At 32.3% G+C, this 22,043-nt stretch overlaps 2 protein-coding genes across 3 annotated transcripts in view; one reads left to right on the forward strand and one right to left on the reverse strand.

Annotated features, from left to right (window-relative positions):
• Window positions 1–963: 963 nt before the first annotated feature.
• Window positions 964–22,043, reverse strand: part of LOC139527160 (putative cysteine protease YraA) — a 31,115-nt gene continuing 10,035 nt past the window's right edge. Inside the window, exons 4-6 of one of the 2 annotated variants that reach the window (XM_071322456.1) lie at window positions 3,681–3,795; window positions 2,266–3,012; window positions 964–1,919 (exon numbers count right to left, since the gene is read on the reverse strand). In XM_071322456.1, the coding sequence (XP_071178557.1) occupies window positions 2,904–3,012; window positions 3,681–3,795 (224 nt within the window). In that variant the 3' untranslated portion in view covers window positions 964–1,919; window positions 2,266–2,903. Of the gene's footprint in view, window positions 2,097–2,265; window positions 3,013–3,680; window positions 3,796–22,043 lie in introns of both variants that reach the window. The other variant, XM_071322455.1, reaches the window with a different exon arrangement.
• LOC139527159 (ras-related protein Rab-2B-like) lies at window positions 6,359–21,724 on the forward strand. The gene is made up of 3 exons (XM_071322454.1): window positions 6,359–7,786; window positions 19,035–19,143; window positions 20,151–21,724. The coding sequence occupies exons 1-3, from the start codon at window positions 7,450–7,452 to the stop codon at window positions 20,458–20,460; spliced, it is 756 nt and encodes a 251-aa protein (XP_071178555.1). The 5' UTR covers window positions 6,359–7,449; the 3' UTR covers window positions 20,461–21,724.

Genomic DNA, 22,043 nt, shown 5'->3' on the forward strand with positions numbered 1-22,043 from the left:
AATAAAAAGAAAATTTCTTCAAACATTTTTTTTAGAGGATTAATATTCAACAGCATAGTGAATTGCTCAAAGGCAAAAAAAGTTCATTAGACCACATTCATTTTGTGTCAGAAACCTATGCTGTGTCAACTATTTAATTTTAGATTTAAATAAGTTTGAAGAAGAAATCTTTAATTGATTTGTAAAATCTTGACATTTGTTTTGTGTTAAAAAAAACCCATGTAATGTCAAAAATTTGATCACAATCCAAATTCAGAGCTGTATCACGCTTGAATGTTTTGTCCATACTTGCCCCAACTGTTCAGGGTTCGACCTCTGCGGTCGTATAAAGCTGCGCCCTGCGGAGCACCTGGTTGAATTTTGGTACGGCGTGGTCAGTTTAAACTTTTTCGCCGACATACGTTATACTATATTTATGGTATCTTCCGGAGTTGTTGGGTAACTGTCTAATTGAAGTTGACACATGACATCCTTTGATTGATGGGATGTAACGTAGTTTAGACTGTTGGTTTTACTCTAGTAATTTGTGGGTCCTTTATAGCTTGCGGTTCGTTGTGAGCCTAGGCTCCGTGTTGAAGACCGTACCTTGACCGATAATGGTTTACTTTTATAAATTGTGACTTGGATGGAGAGTTGTCTCATTGACCTTCATACCACATCTTCCTATATCTATATAGGGATTACTTGACACTTATGCATGTTACGGGCAAATATTTATTAATCTGAAGTAATTCTTTTGTTAGATTGGCTTTATCTTATTAAGTTTGGCGAGGGCCTATATATACACTGTTTCTGTTTTGATGATTACAAGTCATTTTCTGGAACACTGTCATGCTGATAAAGGATACACATCGAAAGCCTCACGATATAATCAGTTTTAAAAATATTTCAATTTAAAACGCAGTTTGGTTTTCAATGAGGACGTTTTAAATCAAGGTTGTTATGTGACTCATAAATAATAGATTTCTGTTTTTAAATATTTTTATTGGACCACAAAAAACGTATTAGTTACAATGTCAATGTCAAAATACACCGAATTCTTGACTTTTAAAAAATACAGGTAAAGATAGGAGAAGAAGCTTAACTGCACTTAAACTTAAAAGGCTCAATATTACTTAGTGATGGGCGTTACAATATCGAAAGTATTTACATATTGACACAATGATATTACAAATCAATAGACCATGTGATCGTTAAAACATGGGACAAGTTATTTATAACCCCAGATTTAATTTAAAAATGCGTTGTTCCATGAAATAAATAAATTGTGAAACGCCTTGAATAGTTCATCTTTGAAGGTAAATGATATTTATGAAAAAGCAAACTAGGTGCACCAAAGGGAATAATGCAAAATAGAAGTTCTCATACAGAGTAAAACAAAACTCCACAGGTTTGAAGCCATTGTATAGGAAAAAGGATGATTTACTTTTATATTTCACTACTCTGTCATAAAAAAAAGTTCCGATGAATATACACATGAAATTAAACAACCAATTTTGTGATCTATTATAATATTTTTTTTCTTAACGTCCATTGGCAACTATTTCATGTTTTCCCAAAGACAACCAACTTTGTGTTTCTCTCTGCATGGCTCGTTTCCTGCAAAACTCATATTTTTACAACTATTTGGAAATACATGATTGTTAAATCTAAAGTCTGAAAGCACAAGGACGATCGAACTAATGATAATTTTTGTTTGCATTAACTTTCCAAATAAAATTAAAAACAAGAATGTGTCCAAAGTACACGGATGCCCCACTCGCATTATCATTTTCCATGTTCAATGGACCGTGAAATTGGGTAAAAAATCTAATTTGGCCTTTAAAGTAAAAAGATCAACCAACAGGGAACATGTGTACTAGGTTTCAAGTTGATTAGACTTAAATTCATCAATAACTACCTTGACCAAAAACTTTAACCTGAAACTCACACTCTTAATTTCTATGTTCAGTGGACCATGAAAATGGTGTCAAAAGTCTAATTTGGTTTAAAATAAAAAATAAAATAAAAATCATATCATAAGGAACATGTATACTAAGTTTGAAGTTATTTGGACTTCAGCTTCATCAAAAACTACCTTGACCAAAAACTTTAACCTGAAACTCACACTTTTAATTTCTATGTTCAGTGGACCATGCAAATGGGACCAAAAGTCTAATTTTGTTTTAAAATAAGAAAGATCATATCATAAAGAACATGTGTACTAAGTTTCAAGTTGATTGGACTTCAGCTTCATCAAACACTATCTTGACCAAAAACTTTAACCTGAAACTCACACTTTTAATTTCTATGTTCAGTGGACCATGCAAATGGGGCCAAAAGTCTAATTTTGTTTTAAAATAAGAAAGATCATATCATAAAGAACATGTGTACTAAGTTTCAAGTTGATTGGACTTCAGCTTCATCAAACACTATCTTGACCAAAAACTTTAACCTGAAGTGGGACGGACGGACAGACAGACGAACGGACGAACGAACGAAAGGACGGACAAACAGACGGACGTACAGACGGAAGGATGCACAGACCAGAAAACATAATGATTCTCTACTATAGTAGGTGGGGCATAAAAACATTAACAAAATTGAAATATAACAATAATTGTACACTTATACAAGTGAACTGGTCTAATAGATTTATACTTTTGAGAACACCCAGTTAAAATTTTATCTGCAGTACGTGAGACTTCTAAAGTTGCGTTCTTTCATTGTTAATAACAGAAACGGATTTAAACATAATAATTATTTATTCTGAAATTGACATAACTTGTATTTGTTACATTCAATTACAAGTTTATATGGTATACAATATAACAACCGAGTTAATGCATTTTCCGAATCAATCAGAAAACGTCTTAATTAAATTCGTCGGTCCAATTTCAACTGAGATTTATCCCCGTGAATGATTATTTAAGCTGAGCTATGATAGCAGACATAAATTGCGGTAGGTCTTGAGGAACACGTGATGTAATCATATTGCCATCAACCACCACTGGCGAATCTTCATATAATGCTCTACAAAGACAAGGAATACATATTATTATATTAAATCTATATGCACTCCTCTGGACTCCCTTCTAGCTGTAAAAACATACATGGACAGCATAAGATCTAAGTACTGTCAAAACTGCTTAAGAGACCACCTGCATTTAGAAAAAAAACTGTGTTAAAAGACTACTAATTTCAAATCCCTCTATAGTACACTTCACATAAATTGAACCTGTTAATTTTAAAGACAACCTGTCTTAAGAAACTACATTTTTGCTTATCATTATAACAATGTACTAGTATTTGACATTGGATACGAAAGTAGGTGTTTTCCTTAAAATTAAAAGGTTTCCAAAACCTCTATGGATGGGTATTTCATAAAAGAGGGACGAAAGATACCAGAGGTACAGTCAAACTCATAAAGTGATTACACACAGTTTCAAAAGGATTCCACGTTTGCAAGTATAACATATGAACATAACTACCTTGACGGCTTAAAAGCAAATTGATAGAGATTAATGGTTATTTGGACAAAAACGTGCATCTTTAGAGTACTGTATGTTGTTGTCGTCTAATCGCATTTTCATCAAACTTCATTTATGAGAAACAAAGCGTAAAACTTTACTGATTTACATTCTGATCACGTAAACAAACCTGTGTAAAATTGTTATTATTTAAAATTAATTTAAACTTACCCAGCATTTTCTACGTCATCCTTACACGCTATAAAACACGTGGCTTTCTTTCCTTTGATTATCTTGGCAGATACAAACATCCAAGCCCCATGACAGATTGCTGCTGTAGGCTTACCTACAAAATATATGTAAAACTAGTTTCATACAAAATCCAAGCCCCATGACAGATGTCTGCAGTCGGCTTACCTATAACCTATAAGGAAAACTAATGCAGTATATATTAAGATCGGTATATCTTGTGAGAACGTATCGACTTCCTGCAACATATAAAAGGACATGTGCAGGAATCCTTCAAATCAATCTTCATGTTAAAGTCTGCAAAGAATATATTCTTTTCAACGCGTCTAACAGCTAAACACATGAACTTCTTCCATCCGCTAGTAAAACTCGTGCTGAGGGGTTAAAAATGGGTTGCGAAGGATATAAAAAAAATCTGCATGGATCCATATCGGTCGGGAAAGAAATGTTAAATCAAGCCCATAAGGAGAGGGATATAAGACAATTAGCCATGTTTTACCCTGGTGTGCTATTATTAGCCTTTTTGCAATGATGATTTGGTTATGTCGACGGACTATACTGTTAAGTGAACACAGGCAAAAATAGGATCCAATTGGCAAATTGTTTCAGAGGGGAAACGAAACTGTTTTTAAAACAATAACGACGGATACTAAATGATAAAAGTGTGTACAGACTTTTGGGCAAGGTACAATGTAAGCTATAACTAGTTGAAGCGACCCATGTTCAATCAAAATTAACTTTTCAACACCGGATTGCATATGAAGTTTCTTCAGTCCACATGTGTAGGTGTTTAAATTACATGTTAAGTTGTAAACTGGGACATGTGGATACCTTTGATTATAAACAAGCTTTCTTGTTTATTTGTTTTTTAAACTTAAAAGTGCGACGTGACAATGTAGGGATCTATGATTAACACTAAAATTTCGTCAAAGGAATGAAAGCGTGACTCCAAAAGAAATGAAATTTCGTAAAATGTATAGAAGTGTGACTCTAAAAGAAATGACGTTTTGCACACCTATTCGATTATCTGTCACATGATGTTCGTGACAAAGCTTCACCCTTTTATAGCATTCCTTTCAGTGAAGCACTAAGTAGAACGATTAGCCTCAGATATAAACATGATAAAGAAGTGACAGGGGCGGATCCAGCCATTTTAAAAAGGGGATGTTCCAAACCAAGGACAAAAAAGGGGGGGGTTCCAACTATATGTCCCCATTCAAATGCATTGATCGGCCAAAAAAAGGGGGTTCCAAGCCCCGGGCCCCCTTCTTTCCCCGGGATCAGACAATGAGTGGCTGCAATAGTTTACCGATGTATCAATCCGATATAAAGACAGAGGCTATATCAACTCTGTCCTTACATTGGCGGGGATACATTATCTGGAATTTTATCAGACGGTTAATACGCAATTTTGAAGAACCATTTCGCTAATTCAGCTATTTAATCTAAGAAAAATGTTGAATGTTAAAACCTTTGATTGCGTACCTTTTCATAGGAAATTACAATTAAACTTTTTGAATAAGACAAATACACATGAAAATATTGCGCACTCTGTAAATGTATTAAGGTCATCCGTTCACTATTACCATCATATTCTGTACTAAGAAAACGATTTTTAAAGGAATATCAGGCAGTTACTAATACACATATATATATAATTCATTTAGTCTACTTCCTACAAGAAGATGGCTATTGTAATGAAACAGTCATTTTGTTGAAGCTCGATGTAACATGGTCATCCTTGAACACAACATTGTAAAGATTTTGTTATAAGATTTGAAGAAAAAGTGTCTGTTCCTTTCGCATGCCATCGCCTCGGTCCTGTTCTTTTCAGGCAATTCAGTATTGCGAATGGAGTAAGAATACTAAATGTCGAGGAATTTAAGAGAGCCGTTTTAAATTGATTGCTAGCGTAGGGTCGGACTTTTTCCGCAGTCGAACAATTTGAACATGGTTATAACGTATAACCATGATAACTTGTCTACAGAAACATAAATTATTTTTCGTAGATTTCTATTTGATTTGACCTTCAAACTACTTTGAATCGAGCGCCACTGATTCATTTTGGTATTATGTAGAATCGCTGGACGACGCATCAAATTCTGAGCCTGGTATCTTTGATTTTTTTGTTTTGTTAACAAACGGTCCGTTTTTAGTGTAAAACGTTCTCAAGGTTTATCCAATACTAACTTAGAAGTTTGTTTTCATTTACCAGCATTATATTGTGGCAATTTAAATAGAAAACGACATGACAGTACAGCGATCCATATATTGCCATACGAAACAGTCCAAATCCATAACTAAAAAACATCTTCTGAAAGTGATACAACATCTGGCTATTTTGATAAAATTACAATTTTACTCATTTAAAACAAGAAAAAAATTATAAATACTAATTATGAATTCAGATGTAATCATCCTAACAAATTCTACTTATTGTTTTAACGTGTCCAGGAAAAGGAACGCAATTCCAAATTAATCTTAAAATAGCCTATAAGTGCTTCAGTTTAAATGATAGGATACGAATGTACCTAATCAAAACATATCTGACCTTGATCATTGGTTATCTATTACCTTACACCCCGATACGATAACAATACTATTTAAAATTCCCAGGTATACCATGTGATGAATCCTAACATTGTAGTTGTTAAAAGAAATCGATACATATAAAAAGATACACACGTGATCCGTCAAATTATCAACAGATTGATTTGTTTTATTGCCGCCACTAAAGGAAGTTTTCCTTTTACCTATTATTCTTATCTATAATTACAACTACATGTACTATAATGTAGTATACACATGTGAGATATTAATATAGGTGGATTATTTTTCTATAATTCAGAAACATCGTAGGAAAAAAACACCTAAAAAGTGTTATATATATTTTTCAAATTTGGATTTGTTCACCGGACTGAGGCAAGTCATATTTACTTCTTTTGCTTCGACGATTTCGATTAATTAACCCAGCATATGTTCAATGCATTAGTGAAAAGCTTGTTTAAATAGAAGTCACGAAATAGATAGTGCATTCTGAAATGTTATCAATTAAAAAGAAACCGTAGCCGAATAATGTGATTGTTATCCTAGAACTACCCAATACAGATTCTCACATTTAGTAAAACAAATGAGCTGTTCGGGATTTGAAAGGTTTGCTGCCGTTGTTTTTTGGTGATGGTTTTAGTATCTTTAAATAAACAATAGGGAAATCGCATGTTGCATTCAAGAATAAGCAGCTGTATGGATACTGAATAAAAACCAATCAACTATCTTTGTTCCTTAGTATAACCAGTAGGATATTATCGGAGCTAATAAAAAAGCTGTTCTATTACGACAAACGAGTCATATTTTTTGCTTTATTGCGTTCAATATTAATATATCAAATACAAAAAAGGATATATCGTTACCCGTTTGAGGAAGCATCTTTTTCATCGAACGACATGAAAATTGAAAACAGCCAGTCATAATAGATAGAAACAGATATAGTCTGTGTCAATCGACATCACGTGAAATCAGACGCAAAATCAGATCAATGAAAGTGGGTTAAAATGTTATCAATAACAAACGTTGAGCATATAATGCAGATAAAGATATATTTTTAGCTGATGCTGTAAAACGCACGTGATAGACTTCCCCGCTTCCTTAAAATAAACATTTATGGACTTTTCTAATGCGTTCTATTTTTCTTTAAAAATAGTATTGTACAATGAGGTTACTGCAACACATAGTGAAGTCGTAACATTTCAAAATGAATCAAGACATCGATTCAAGAAACAATTTAGCAATTAATGAATCTTTAAATAACGTAAAGACCGAGACCAAACCATGTGACGTCAATCGTAGTGACGTGAAGACTGTTAAAGCATCCGCAGGCAAATCAAAGAAAAATGCAAGGCAAAACAATCCAAGTTACCACGTTAAAGTAGTTATAACTGGAGACTTGAATGTTGGAAAAACCTCACTTATTAAGGCTTTAGTAGGACCCGAACATGATTCCGTGCTAAAAGGACAGCGTACTGGTAGAGTGAAGACAGAATTTCGGAGAACTGATAACAATATAAAAATGGATATATGGGATACTGCAGGTAAGATCCGAAAGTACCAGTATTTAAGTGTTATCATATCAGTAAAACTCTACTATGTTTTACATATTTTAGTTGAGTTCACTAACACAAACTAGCTACCACTACCTGTTGATTGAAATATAACAAATACATATCTGGCAATTTACACAGTGAGAAAACCAGCGGAAATTCAAAAGTTACAAAAAGGTAAAGTCAAGTAAAAAAAACCAAATAAAAATAGCTTTTCCAAACAACATGCAAAAAAAAAACTACATTCCATAAATTATACAGTGAATTTATCTGAGAATAAGACATTACCTTAAAAATTTCCCCTTTTGACATTTACATAATTGTAATTTTCTATCCCAGAACAATGAGTAAGTGATTTCAATTCTGTCCCTTTTGAGTTCTCATCGTGCTGCAGACCGAAAATATAAACAGGAAACACAGAAATGCACGATATATCACTATAGTTTTAAGTTTGATCTAAATGTGCTTATATATGCCTATTCTGTACTATGGCTATATCTGTCCATTTACACAATATCTGTCCATTTACACAATATCTGTCCATTTATACAATATTTGACCAGGTGATAACCGATCTTTATGATAATGTTCTATAAAGATAAGTTTTACTGAACAGTATCGGCCAGTTTTGACCAGTATTTAATAGTATTGTCAAGCCATTATCTGGTATTTACCGCCAGCCTGGTCAATACTAAATGTAGCATTGACACTTTTTCGCCAACTTTGATCTGATTTCGTGGTATCGATATGTATACAACTTCAACATAAAATGCAGTCAGACATTTCATTCGTTGACCAATATATTTCGAAACAAACTGTTGAATTAAGCGTTGCCAGATCAGTATGCAAAGTTTGGATATCATGATCATCATGATCTAATCAAATTGAAATATCATTTAACATTTTTCGAAAATACACGTATCCACGTTTTGTTATGCCATAGCTATTTCGGCATCAGCACAGAAAAACACCATCAGAATTTTAAAATGGTCGAGTGGGTAACGTTTTGTTCAATCCAATTTTACCTTTTAGAATCCGGTGTTGATACACTTCGGCGTTTACATGAATATCAATAATGTGGTCATTTTTATAAATTTTCTGTTTACAAAAGTTTGAATTTTTCGAAAACCTAAGGGTTTTCTTATCCCAGGCATAGATTACCTTAGCCGTATTTGGCACAACCTTTTAGAACTTTGGATGCTCAATGCTCTTCAACTTTGTACTTGTTTGGCTTTATAAATATTTTGATATGAGCGTCACTTATGAGTCTTATGTAGACGAAACACGCGTCTAGCGTACTAAATTATAATCCTGGTACCTTTGATAACTATGTACACCACTGAGTTAATGCCACTGCTGGTGGACGTTTCGTCCCCGAGGGTATCACCAGCCCAGTAGTCAACAATTCGGTGTTGACATGAATATCAATAATGCGGTCATTTTTATAAATTTTCTGTTTACAAAAGTTTAAATTTTTCGAAAACCTAAGGATTTTCCTATCCCTGGCATAGATTACCTTAGCCGTATTTGGCACAACTTTTTAGAACTTTGGATCCTCAATGCTCTTCAACTTTGTACTTGTTTGGCTTTATAAATATTTTGATATGAGCGTCACTTATGAGTCTTATGTAGACGAAACGCGCGTCTAGCGTACTAAATTATAATCCTGGTACCTTTGATAACTATTTACACCACTGAGTCGATGTCACTGCTGGTGGACGTTTCGTCCTCGAGGGTATAACCAGCCCAGTAGTCAATACTTTGGTGTTGACATGAATATCAATAATGTGGTCATTTTTATAAATTTCTTGTTTACAAAAATTAGAATTTTTCGAAAATCTAACGATTTTCTTATCCCAGACATAGATTACCATAGCCGTATTTGGCACAACTTTTAAGAATTTTGGATCCTCAATGCTCTTCAACTTTGTACTTGTTTGGCTTTATAAATATTTTGATATGAGCGTCACTGATGAGTCTTATGTAGACGAAACGCGCGTCTGGCGTACTAAATTATAATCCTGGTACCTTTGATAACTTTTTACACCACTGGGTTAATGCCACTGTGTGTGGACATTTCGTCCCCGAGGTTATCACCAGCCCAGTAGTCAATACTTCGGTGTTGACATGAATATATATCAATAAAGTGGTAATTTTTATAAATTTCCTGTTCACAAAAGTTTGAATTTTTCGAAAACCTAAGGTTTTTCTTATCCCAGACATAGATTACCTTAGCCGTATTAGGCACAACTTTTTAGTATTTTGGATCCTCAATGCTCTTCCACTTTGTATTTGTTTGGCTTTATAAATATTTTGATATGAGCGTCTTATGTAGACGAAACGCGCATCTGGTGTACTAAATTATATCCTGGTACCTTTGATAACTATTGATAGTCTTACACTCATACAAATGATAAATATCATGTTTTATTAAAGAAAACACCCAACATAATTGTTTGACAAAACATAAGAAGGACGAACACAACTACACAAATTATACACTGTCGTTCTGTTCCCATGCAATTGTAGCTAAATGTATGTTCAGTCAAACTTTGTCCTTGTATTTATATTTAAAAGAAAACGTATCACACTGTTACTGTAGCGCATGTCATGACACACGTGTCTTACAAGTCAGGGTATTACCAAGCTATCCGATAAAAAGTAACAGTTATATACCAGTGTTCAAAGGTATAATCAAAGTTTAACCTGCCTTTATTTCGGAACATGTCTGTTCCCAACAGTTGCTTTCTTTTCGTTTTTCTAACATGAGACGTTTCATGTTGTATGGACGCCACCTTTTAATTTAAAGTTCGGTAACTAAGTTACTATTTTTCTTCGGAAATAATCTTCCCGATGCATAATCGAGACTAAAATATAAAAAAAGAAAATATGCACAAACAAGCTAACGTTTTAATCATTTTGTATTTCTAAACGGTATATACAATGCAGAATTTTCAAAGTAAAAGTCTTGTGACGAATGAACGACAATAGACAGAAAGTACAAAGTGCACCACGACATTAACAGAAAAGGCTTTCCCCCGTTTGAGATCATTTCGATGTAGCGCTTAATGTGTTTTACATCATTTGCATCAAAATACAAGTAGAACATTTTTCCGTCTGCTTAATAACCTCGTGTATTGTGATATCAAACACGGTATCAATCTTTATGCACCAGGTGTGCATTTCAACAATTTATGTCACATCAGTAATGCACGAGGTCAAAATATTTGAATTTCAAAAATCTAATACAAATGCCGAGAGTGAACGTCCAAAAGAACACCCATTCAAGGTATCAGATTGAAATTCTAAACAATTTTAATTGACATTTCGATGATACAATAAGATTCTAAAACTGGTCCTTTGACCGATCCTTTATAATTCGTTCAGCAGTTAATACAGAAAATGTATCTATGTAAACCAAACATTTTTAAACGATGATATCATAATAATATTCATAATATTTTAAAACCGGTCCTTTGACCGATAATTTATAATTCTTTCTACAGTAATGCTGCGTTCACACGTATTCTGAATTCGATTCGCATTAACTAAGTAGAATTAGTTTAATTCGCATTCGAAACGTTTTACGTTCCAACGTAAAATCTAATTCGAAATGCAATGCGCGTCAAATTCGCTTAACTGTCCGAACGAAGTTAACTTTTAATTCGTATTAACAAAAACGTATTTGTAATGCGAATTGGCTTATGCGAATTAGCCAATTCGAATCAATTCGAATTAAAAATATAGAGTGTGTGAACGTGATTAGCGAATTCGATTCGCATTCGATTCGAAATCAATTCGAATTGAATGAACGTGTAAATGAGGCAATAATTCAGAAAATTAATCTATGTAAAACAATCTTCTGGTATAAAGAATAACATTCTACTTCAACTCTAAATTGATTTGTAAATCCCATGGTGAAGAAACTTATCAATTAACAAAAACAACATACCATAATACATATTATAGCTATTTAAAAAGAATTTTGCAATACAGATTTAATATTTTAATGTACAATATACTTTCAAATCGAATTATATCCGTTCCGTAACACAATTTTTCGTTAGTTCAAGGACCTAATTTTCTCTAGTAATTGATCATAATTAAAGATCATAACACAGTTAAAAAGAAATCACGTGTTAGGGCTCAAATTAGTTCATCATGTGCTAGGACACAAACTAGATGTATATCCAAAGAATTTTTAAAATCAATAATCTATTTATTAAATACAAAGAAAGTGTTTAAATCGTTAACAAATTTGAAGTTAATGTTTTACAGAATAATAATTTAAAAAAAAACAGATTCTTATGGTTTTGTTACAGCTAACAATTTAATTTTGCTATATATATTTATTTAGTATTTATATTTATGAGATTTCAACATTGGTAAATTACTGTTGCCTTGATGTACGCATTACGTCTATTTCATACACAATTTGTCGGTATTCCATGGCAATTGTTATAAACAAAATAACCCTTGATATCACATAAAATTTTCCTTATTTCTAAATATATTCTAAATAATTTTAAATATGTTGCAACAAGAGATTAAATGTTTAGAGATACATACTATCTTATCTGAACATCAAAGAATAGATTATTAAAAGTGAATCATATGCATAACTTCTATGAATATTGTGTGACGTTTTATAGTATCCTTGACCGTTGTCATTTATCAACAACCTTGTACTATATAAAAACATAGGGTTAGAAAAGATACAGTTTGCACAAAAATTGCATATAAAAAATTGAACATCAAAAGTTCACCGGCCATCATGAAAACAAATTGCTGGTAACATTATATAAGAAGACGCAAAAGCTATCAGAACATTTAAAGTTGTAAAATAGAACTTCAAACCAGGAATGTACTATCAAATTGTCTTATGTTCCATTGTATAAAATAATGATTTTTATAGCAGGCGATACAGAAATAATTATTCCTAGTTTGACGTTAATATATTCTAATGACAAAATATTAATACTATAAGTAAAGGCTACATAGAAGAGTATGCAATGCCAATATGCATGGAATTGTCACAAGCCTTCGACGCCCGTAATGAACTTGTTGCAATTAAACTTTCAATTTCGGAAAATCAAATTTTAATAAAACTCCACTTTCGATTTGACAATTGTTTTCCACTCGCTTGATGTGTTTTAGGTCTTAATTTTTCCATTTGATTAGATAATTTCCATTTTGAAATTATCTTGTAGTTCGGTATCCTTGATATTTTATCAACTCTTAACTTTTTTCTATCGACTCTTATGTGTTTGAATCTATTTTTACGAAAGTGAAACAATACTTCAGTAAGATTTATGAGGTCTTTAACCATTATAAAGTTTTGTTTCAAATATCATGGTCCGTGCAATACTGCCAAACTGCGCATCTGAATTGTTACCGTTTAATATGATTATCTATTATTTTGGTTTAATGTCTAACAAGAGAATCTTCATTCTTTGTTTTTTTTAGACAATATGTCTTTATTATTTATTAACTATTGCCATTATTTTCTATCCTTTATATTAAAGGAGGCTCGCAGGTATAAATCATTTTTTTCTCTCTCTAATATAGGATTTCGCTATTTTTTTCTATAAATAAACTTTATCCTATACATAATTATAATAAAAGAAACAAAAATATGGGGTCACCGTTCATTTAAGCTCACAATCTGTCTTCGAAAGAAGCATGCATTTTTGTTAAGGTACTTTTTTCTGTTGAACTAATAGGAGAAAAAAAAAGTTATATCGGAATAAAACTAGAGACTCTAAAGAGCCTGTGTCGCTCACCTTGGTCTATGTGAATATTAAACAAAGGAAGCAGATGGATTCATGACAAAATTGTGTTTTGGTGATGGTGATGTGCTTGTACGTCTTACTTTACTGAACATTCTTGCTACTTACAGTTATCTCTATCTATAATGAACTTTGCCCAGTAGTTTCAGTGGAAAATGTTAGTAAAAATTTACAAATTTTATAAAAATTGTTTAAAATTGACTATAAAGGACAATAACTCCTTAGGGGGTCAATTGACCATTTCAGTCATGTTGACTTATTTGTAAATCTTACTTTGCTGTACATTATTGCTGTTTAAAGTTTATCTCTATCAATAATAATATTCAAGATAATAACCCAAAACAGTACAATTTCCTTAAAATTATCAATTTAGGGGCAGCAACCCAACAACGGGTTGTCTGATTCATCTGAAAATTTCAGGGCAGATAAATTTTGACCTGATAAACAAATTTACCATGTCAGATTTGCTCTAAATGCTTTGGTTTTTGAGTTATAAGCCAAAAACTGCATTTTACCCTATTGTTCTATTTTTAGCCATGGCGGCCATCTTGGCTGGATGGCCGGGTCACCGGACATATTTTTAAAACGAGATACCCCAAAGATGATTGTGGCCAAGTTTGGTTTAATTTGGTTCAGTAGTTTCAGAGGAGAAGATTTTTGTAAAAGATTACTAAGATTTACGAAACATATGGGTTAAAAATTGACTATAAAGGGCAATAACTCCTAAAGGGGTCAACTGACCATTTCGGTCAAGTTGACTTATTTGTAAATCTAACTTTGCTGAACCTTATTGCTTTAACAGTTTATCTCTATCTATAATAATGTTCAAGATAATAACCAAAAACAGCAAAATTTCCTTAAAATTACCAATTAAGGGGCAGCAACCAACAACGGTATGTCCGATTCATCTGAATGTTTCAGGGCAGATAGATCTTGACCTGATAAACAATTATACCTGTCAGATTTGCTCTAAATGCTTTTGTTTTTGAGTTATAACCCAAAAACTGCATTTTACCCCTATGTTCTATTTTTAGCCTTGGCGGCCATCTTGGTTGATAGGCAAAGTCACCGGACACATTTGTAAAACTAAATACCCCAAAGATGATTGTGGCCAAGTTTGGATTAATTTAGCCAAGTGGTTTCAGAGGAGAAGATTTTGGTAAAAGATTACTAAGATTTACGAAAAATGGTTAAAAATTGACTATAAAGGGCAATAACTCCTAAAGGGGTCAACTGACCATTTTGGTCATGTTGACTTATTTGTAAATCTTACTTTGCTGAACATTATTGCTGCTAACAGTTTATCTCTATCTATAATAATATTCAAGATAATAACCAAAAACAGTAAAATTTCCTTAAAATTACCAGTTCAGGGGCAGCAACCCAACAACAGGTTGTCCGATTCATCTGAAAATTTCAGGGCAGATAGATCTTGACCTGATAAACAATTTCATACAATGTCATATTTGCTCTAAATGCTTTGGTTTTTGAGTAATAAGCCAAAAACTGCATTTTACCCCTATGTTCTATTTTTAGACGTGGCGGCCATCTTGGTTAGTTGGTCGTGTCACCGGACACAATTTTTTAACTAAATACCCCAATGATGATTGTGGCCAAGTTTGGTTTAATTTGGCAGAGTAGTTTCAGAGAAGAAGATTTTTGTAAAAGATTACTAAGATTTACGAAACATATGGGTTAAAAATTGACTATAAAGGGCAATAACTCCTAAAGGGGTCAACTGACCATTTCGGTCATGTTGACTTATTTGTAAATCTTACTTTGCTGAACATTATTGCTGTTTACAGTTTATCTCTATCTATAATAATGTTCAAGATAATAACCAAAAACAGCAAAATTTCCTTAATATTACCAATTCAGGGGCAGCAACCCAACAACAGGTTGTCCGATTCATCTGAAAATTTCAGGGCAGATAGATCTTGACCTAATATACAATTTTACCCCCTGTCAGATTTGCTCTAAATGCTTTGGTTTTTGAGTAATAAGCCAAAAACTGCATTTTACCCCTATGTTCTAATTTTAGACGTGGCGGTCATCTTGGTTAGTTGGACGGGTCACCGGATACATTTTTAAAACTAGATACCCCAATGATGATTGTGGCCAAGTTTGGTTTAATTTGGCCGAGTAGTTTCAGAGGAGAATATTTTTGTAAAAGTTAACGACGCAGGACGACGACGGACGCAGGACGACGACGGACGACGGACGCCAAGTGATGGGAAAAGCTCACTTGGCCCTGTGGGCCAGGTGAGCTAAAAAGAATAAATTACAGAAATCGCACAAATTTTAAAATATTTTTTTTTTTTTTTTATTAAAATGTCCTGTACCAAGTCAGGAAAATAGCCCTTGTTATATTATAGTTCGTTTCACTGTATGTTACATTTTAATGTTGTGTTTCTGTTGTGTCGTTTTCATAGTCGATGTGTTTCCCTCAGTTTTAGTTTGTAACCCGGATTTGTTTTTTTCTCAATCGATTTATGAATTTCGAACAGCGGTATATTACTGTTGTCTTTATTTAGTTTAAGGACAGCTTATTTGGGGAAAAAAATATAGGTCACCGATGAGTTAAAAAAATATCTCAGTTATAATGCAAAATAATTGCATTTTCTCATCAAAGGGATATAATTTGGAGCTTTTTCAATGATATTAACATTATAAAAGTCATCTGGGGCAAAGACGAATTGATTTTTGGGGTTGCTTATGGTTCCATATGATTAAGTTACAACTAATATAAGTGTAATAAATAAAATTTGTAATGAAAACTTCTTAGGCTACATTGTAGGTATAAAAAGTGAATCATGTTACACCCTAATTCTTATCAGAATATTTCATGGCGTGTGTGTGTCCTTGGACATTGCTATCAATGACATTGTGTACGAAGGAAATATGTTGTAGAGAAAAACAATTCAGTGAAATGATTCACGTTTTAAAAAATAAAAGTAGTCGTGCAATACTTAGTGTTACCATCCAAAGAACAGAAATCTTAATACTCATTGCATTTCAAGCTAAATATTTTTTTATAATGCTTTTAAGCTTATTGTTAAAAATCTTAGCTTTGGGTTTTCGTGAACTTGAAGGTAATATTTTTTGTATATCTAACAAGGGCATTTTAAACGAAAAACGAAAATTATTACATTGAATCTTACAGCAAGTGTAAAAAGTTTTGTTGTTTAAAGAATCCAGCAAAACAAGAGATGAAAAATAAACACTGAAAATAAAAGGTTATACAATATTTATCAGTAAAGAATGAATATACAAATAATAGTTTTACATTCCGAGGTCACATGGGCGTGAGTTGTGACCCTTATTGGTATGGTATCAAACGAATGATAATTTAAATGTATTAAGGCATCCTTTTTCTAGATTTTTTAAAATTATGGTTGTAACACAGCTGTTTCAGAATAAGACATAGAAAGCATAAATATTTTGAAATTTAATATTTTCTTATTATAAACTGATATAATTAGCAATTAAACATGTATATTGTATATTACTACTTGAGACAAAAGGAAATGGTGTACGTGACATTTGATGTTATTGACATTACTAATCAATGTTCAGTTATTGACTGAACTTTGATCATGGTCATTGGGCACTGACCACCGTATGAAACATGATTATAAATCGACTGTTACCCATACAGCGAACATGATTTAATCGTTGAAAAGGGACAGCTGCATATAAACAGAGTAACAGTTCATATTTGCATAAAACCAGATGTAACTAAACTCCACATGTGTTTGCACGTTACTTACGGGTTATTTTATTTTGATTGGGACTTTTGAAATTATACTACATGCATGTACATGTAAATTCAATACGAATCTCGATTGCTGTTCATTTTAATATGGCTATTTACCGGTAACATCTAGTCAGATATTTGATAATTGATAAACTGAAAAGAGACTATTAGCGCTTAGTACTAATAAATTGAATACAACATTTGATATTGCGAATTCTAGACAAATGTGTAATCTTGATGGAACTTTATATTGCAACTACAACTATACTGCTTCGAAAAAAAATATCAGCGAAGAGGAGTAATTAATTTCTCATCTTGTGAATTTGTTAATTGCGTCAATACAATCTGATTCGCATAGACTATATTTGTGATAAGTGCCATTTTATTTAGAAGGTTTCATATTTCCTTTTTGTTCAAAACAATACTATTAAACCTAAGTGACATTTTGCTAGACATGCCGCCTATTTTATTCATTACAAATTTAAAACCAGTTGAATTAAAGCCAACATATTATGCTAAAATATTAGTACTTGGTGACATTGCAGTCGGAAAGACATCGTTTGTTTCTAGTTTGTGCCATGGAATCTCGCATGGTACTACTAAATTACCAAAGCTAAACAACTGTTGCAAAAAGGAAATAAATAAACAGGAATGTAAAATTCAAATGCACATATTTGATACGGGAGGTAATATTTAGATTTTTTTTACAACTTTTAATGATGATTTACATAAAATCGTCTTTGATTATAATTAACGATATTTATATATGATATTATAAGATTTCTAAATTAAACTTTGAAATATAAAGTATATTGTATTTGTATTGTTATCTACGTTAATTCAATTCGAAAGTGTATTCAAGATGGTGATTTCTGCTACACTAGTGTCTAGTGTTCTAAATTCAATTTGTAATAACTGCCATGCTATGCCACTGCTAAGAAGTTAATAAACCGACGTGTAAGCAGGAGGTCATGTTCTAACAAGTAGAACAGGAACTGCTTTTTACCTTCCGGTCTGCATGCGATTATCCCAGAATTTGGATTAAGGAAAGTGTTGCCCAATCTTTAGTTTTCCGTGAATGTAGAACAATCAAAATATTGCACTTGTGAATTATACAATTTGCATGCTTTTGTATATGTATGCATAATAAAGGAACCTTGTATACATATATGTGTTTAGGATTTCAAACAATATGTTGGTCTTTGTGAAACTGTAATATTTCAAAATTTAAAAGTTGAAGAACATATGTTTTTCAAGAACATATGTTTTTCAAGAACATGATTTTTTATGGAACACACTGTACAGCAGTTAATCAAATAAGCAAATTATTTTGAATAAATATTTCTACCTTTAAAAGTTTAAAGATAAGAAAACAACAATTGGAAGCCATAACTTCGAGGAAACAGATAATATCATCAATGCAATACATCAAAAGGGTTAACAAACATTAACATAACTATGTTAAAAATTATATAATATTGAAAAAGTTCACCTCTTTTAAAAGTTTGAGGACATAAAAGGCGACACAGCAGCCCTAATTTCGAAAAAAAGCTAAACAACATTAAACGAGAAAATAAATAAAAAAATAAATAAACAGATTACGAGGCATCAGTCAATAACCACACTAAGAGACAGTAGAATGAATGCAACTGATTTGAAAATCACTCATGAGTTTACATTGTTCACATTTCAGGCCAGGAAAGGTACAGGTCATTAACTGCATCATACTACCGTGGGGCTCATGGATGTCTTATAATGTTTGATCTGACGAAGCACCACACATTTGAAAATGTTACATCTTGGTAAGTAAAGCTGTAGATTAAAGTTACTTTCTATTATATTATAGCATCATTACACATAATCAGCTTTCAATAGATTTTTATAAATTTTGCTTAAATTTACAAACAAAACAGGCAGCACATTGGTCACCATCAAAAACGACAAAAAAAAGCGAACAACTAAAAAGAAGGGGAAACATAGTGTTAAATTTAACTGCATATTAAACAATAACACATTCCTAAGTATAACTCAAGTATAACTCAAGGCTGAAGGACGCCTCCGGGTGCGGGAATTTCTCGCTACATTGAAGACCTGTTGGTGACCCTCTGCTGTTGTTTTTTATTTGGGCGGGTTGTTGTCTCTTTGACACATTCCCCATTTCCATTCTCAATTTTATTGGTATTGTTGCAATAAGAAAGTAATTCAACACACAGTTCGAAATAAAAATTCGTCGACCACTGGAACAAGTGTGATACGATATTTCTCCTCTTGAGACAGTTAAATTTTAATATTCTCAGGGTGAGGCTTGCCGAGCTTTTTGAATAATTAAAATTTAACTGTTGAGAGTGACGAAATATTGCAATACACGAGTTAAAGTGTTGTAATCTTGTTTCTATATAATTGAGAAAATATGTTTTATAGAATATTTTCATGTTGCCGACTTTTGACTCCTGATTCTTTAATTGTTCGACAGGTTACCTATAATCTGCGGTAAGACATCCTTGGAATTTCTAAAGTAACATCCACCAAAAGAAGGAAAATAAAATATCTTATTGGTGGAATTTAGGAAAATTACTGTTTTCTGAGGATTTGGTCATATATAGAAAACACAAAACAGTTAATTTGAACCGATTTAAAGATATATTTTACTTCTTTACGTTGCTCTTATTTGACAAAGTACAATGATGTCCTTCCACAAATGGGTAACCTGTCGATAATATTAGTTCCGGAATCAAAAGACGGTTTTATGAAAATGATCTTTAATTGAATCTATGAAATAAATCTGAATTGAAGATCTGTTTTTTTAAAGGCTGACAGATTTGAGACAATACACAACGAATCCAGAAAAAATCTCTACAATTCTCGTAGGAACCCGGTGTCATGCAAAGAGACGGGAAGTTGGTAAAGAAAAGGCGGAAGCATTTGCGGAACACGTCGGACTTCCGTATATCGAAGTGAGCTCTGAAGAAGACATTAATGTTCGAGAAGTTTTTGACTTATTATCGGACAATATACTACAAACACTTAAAAGACATCCTTCATTACTTATGGTACCAACAATGTCAACGAAATTATCAGACAGTGACTCGAAAAAGAAAATGTATTGGTGCTCTTGTTGACAAATAATGTAGTTAGTACTAGTAGTTGATAAACGGAAAACCGGGTCTTTCTATAAAAACTGTGAATTTCAACAATCATAAAACATTTCATTTTTTGTAAATATGTTCATTTAACTACGCCATTTGAAAAGTTATAGGTAAACCATATTCATTTTCAATTATACGTAATGCATACTGTCATTTAATCGACAAAGGTACAATAATAGGTCATATACATACTGAGTTGTATATGTAATTTTTGTAAATAACCCTCCACTTTTAAATAATCCGAAACTAAATTATTGACTCTAATCCAGTAAATTTGTGAAGCTGATATTTTAACATACTAGACATGTATCCTGTCTACTGTCCAGACGCTCTGATGATGTGTTACATGTATCACATCCTTTTTGTGAAACTCAAAGAACTATTTTTAAGTACAATATAAGGTGTATTCGTAAAATTTTCTATCAAAGAGAATGAATCATTCTCCATTACCGCGTCCTTCTTTTCATTACCTTAACACCTATTGTACCTTAACATTATCCTTTTCTACAGTCATTTCAGTTTGTTTATGTTTACAATTTTTAATAATATACAAGATATAAGCGCTTACTTTAAGTATAAAAGTCATAATTATAATCTGTTTCGATTACTGAAAAAATATTTTGCCAAAAATAATACTTGACTTAAAAACCATATCTTTTTTTATGTTTTTCGAAATATTCAAACAATTTAAAGCAAAAGCTAATTCTTACATCAATTCTTTACCAAACTTTACATTACTGGGTTATAATCCAATGTCGTCTGCATTTATAATTTGGATCATTCATATGATAATAATGTAAATATCAGCGCCAGAATTGCCCTGTAATTGATTCTGTTATATTGTGAGTATGCAATATTGCCATTGTGTTCATGATTTACAATTTTTAGTGCTAATGTTGTTTGGATGTGTCCTCATTTAATATTTTTTTAAGAGCTTCAACTGTGTGGTACGGGTTGGAACGATAACACACAAACCATAATATTTATGAACAAATGTAAAATCTGATTTGTAACTTAAGTATCGTACCACCATTTAAACGGTATGAATTTATATGGTGTTTTGTGTTAAATGTATGTCCTCAAATAAGTTTTTTCCTGTGATTTTTTTATATTTCGAACTATCATTGGACGTTACCTGTATATTAAAAATTGTAACAGTCAATAGTAATTCTGTGTCACTTGTAGCAGAATTTGTTATATGATAAACAAATAAGCAGTGAGATATCGTAAAACATTCTGCAAATATTTTTTTCAAATCCCACTGAAAATGTAAAACTTGCGACGCAACTTTATACATTTTTGAAATATTAGACGTTTTGTCCCAATTACCATTTTCATTATGTAAATATAACGAATATTTATTAATTATTCATTAGACCGGATCAATGGTAATATCAAAATACATTAGTTCGTGCATTTGTTACTAGATCTTTACAGACACCGCAGTTAATAAATTGAAATCAAACTCAATAATGGCCATCATTCAATCTAATCCATTTCAAAGGCTTATCCATATCACGTATACGCGCATCTGGCGTATATACAAAATTTAGTCC

The sequence above is a fragment of the Mytilus edulis genome, chromosome 6 (assembly GCF_963676685.1).
Source record: "Mytilus edulis chromosome 6, xbMytEdul2.2, whole genome shotgun sequence".
NCBI lineage: Eukaryota > Metazoa > Mollusca > Bivalvia > Mytilida > Mytilidae > Mytilus > Mytilus edulis.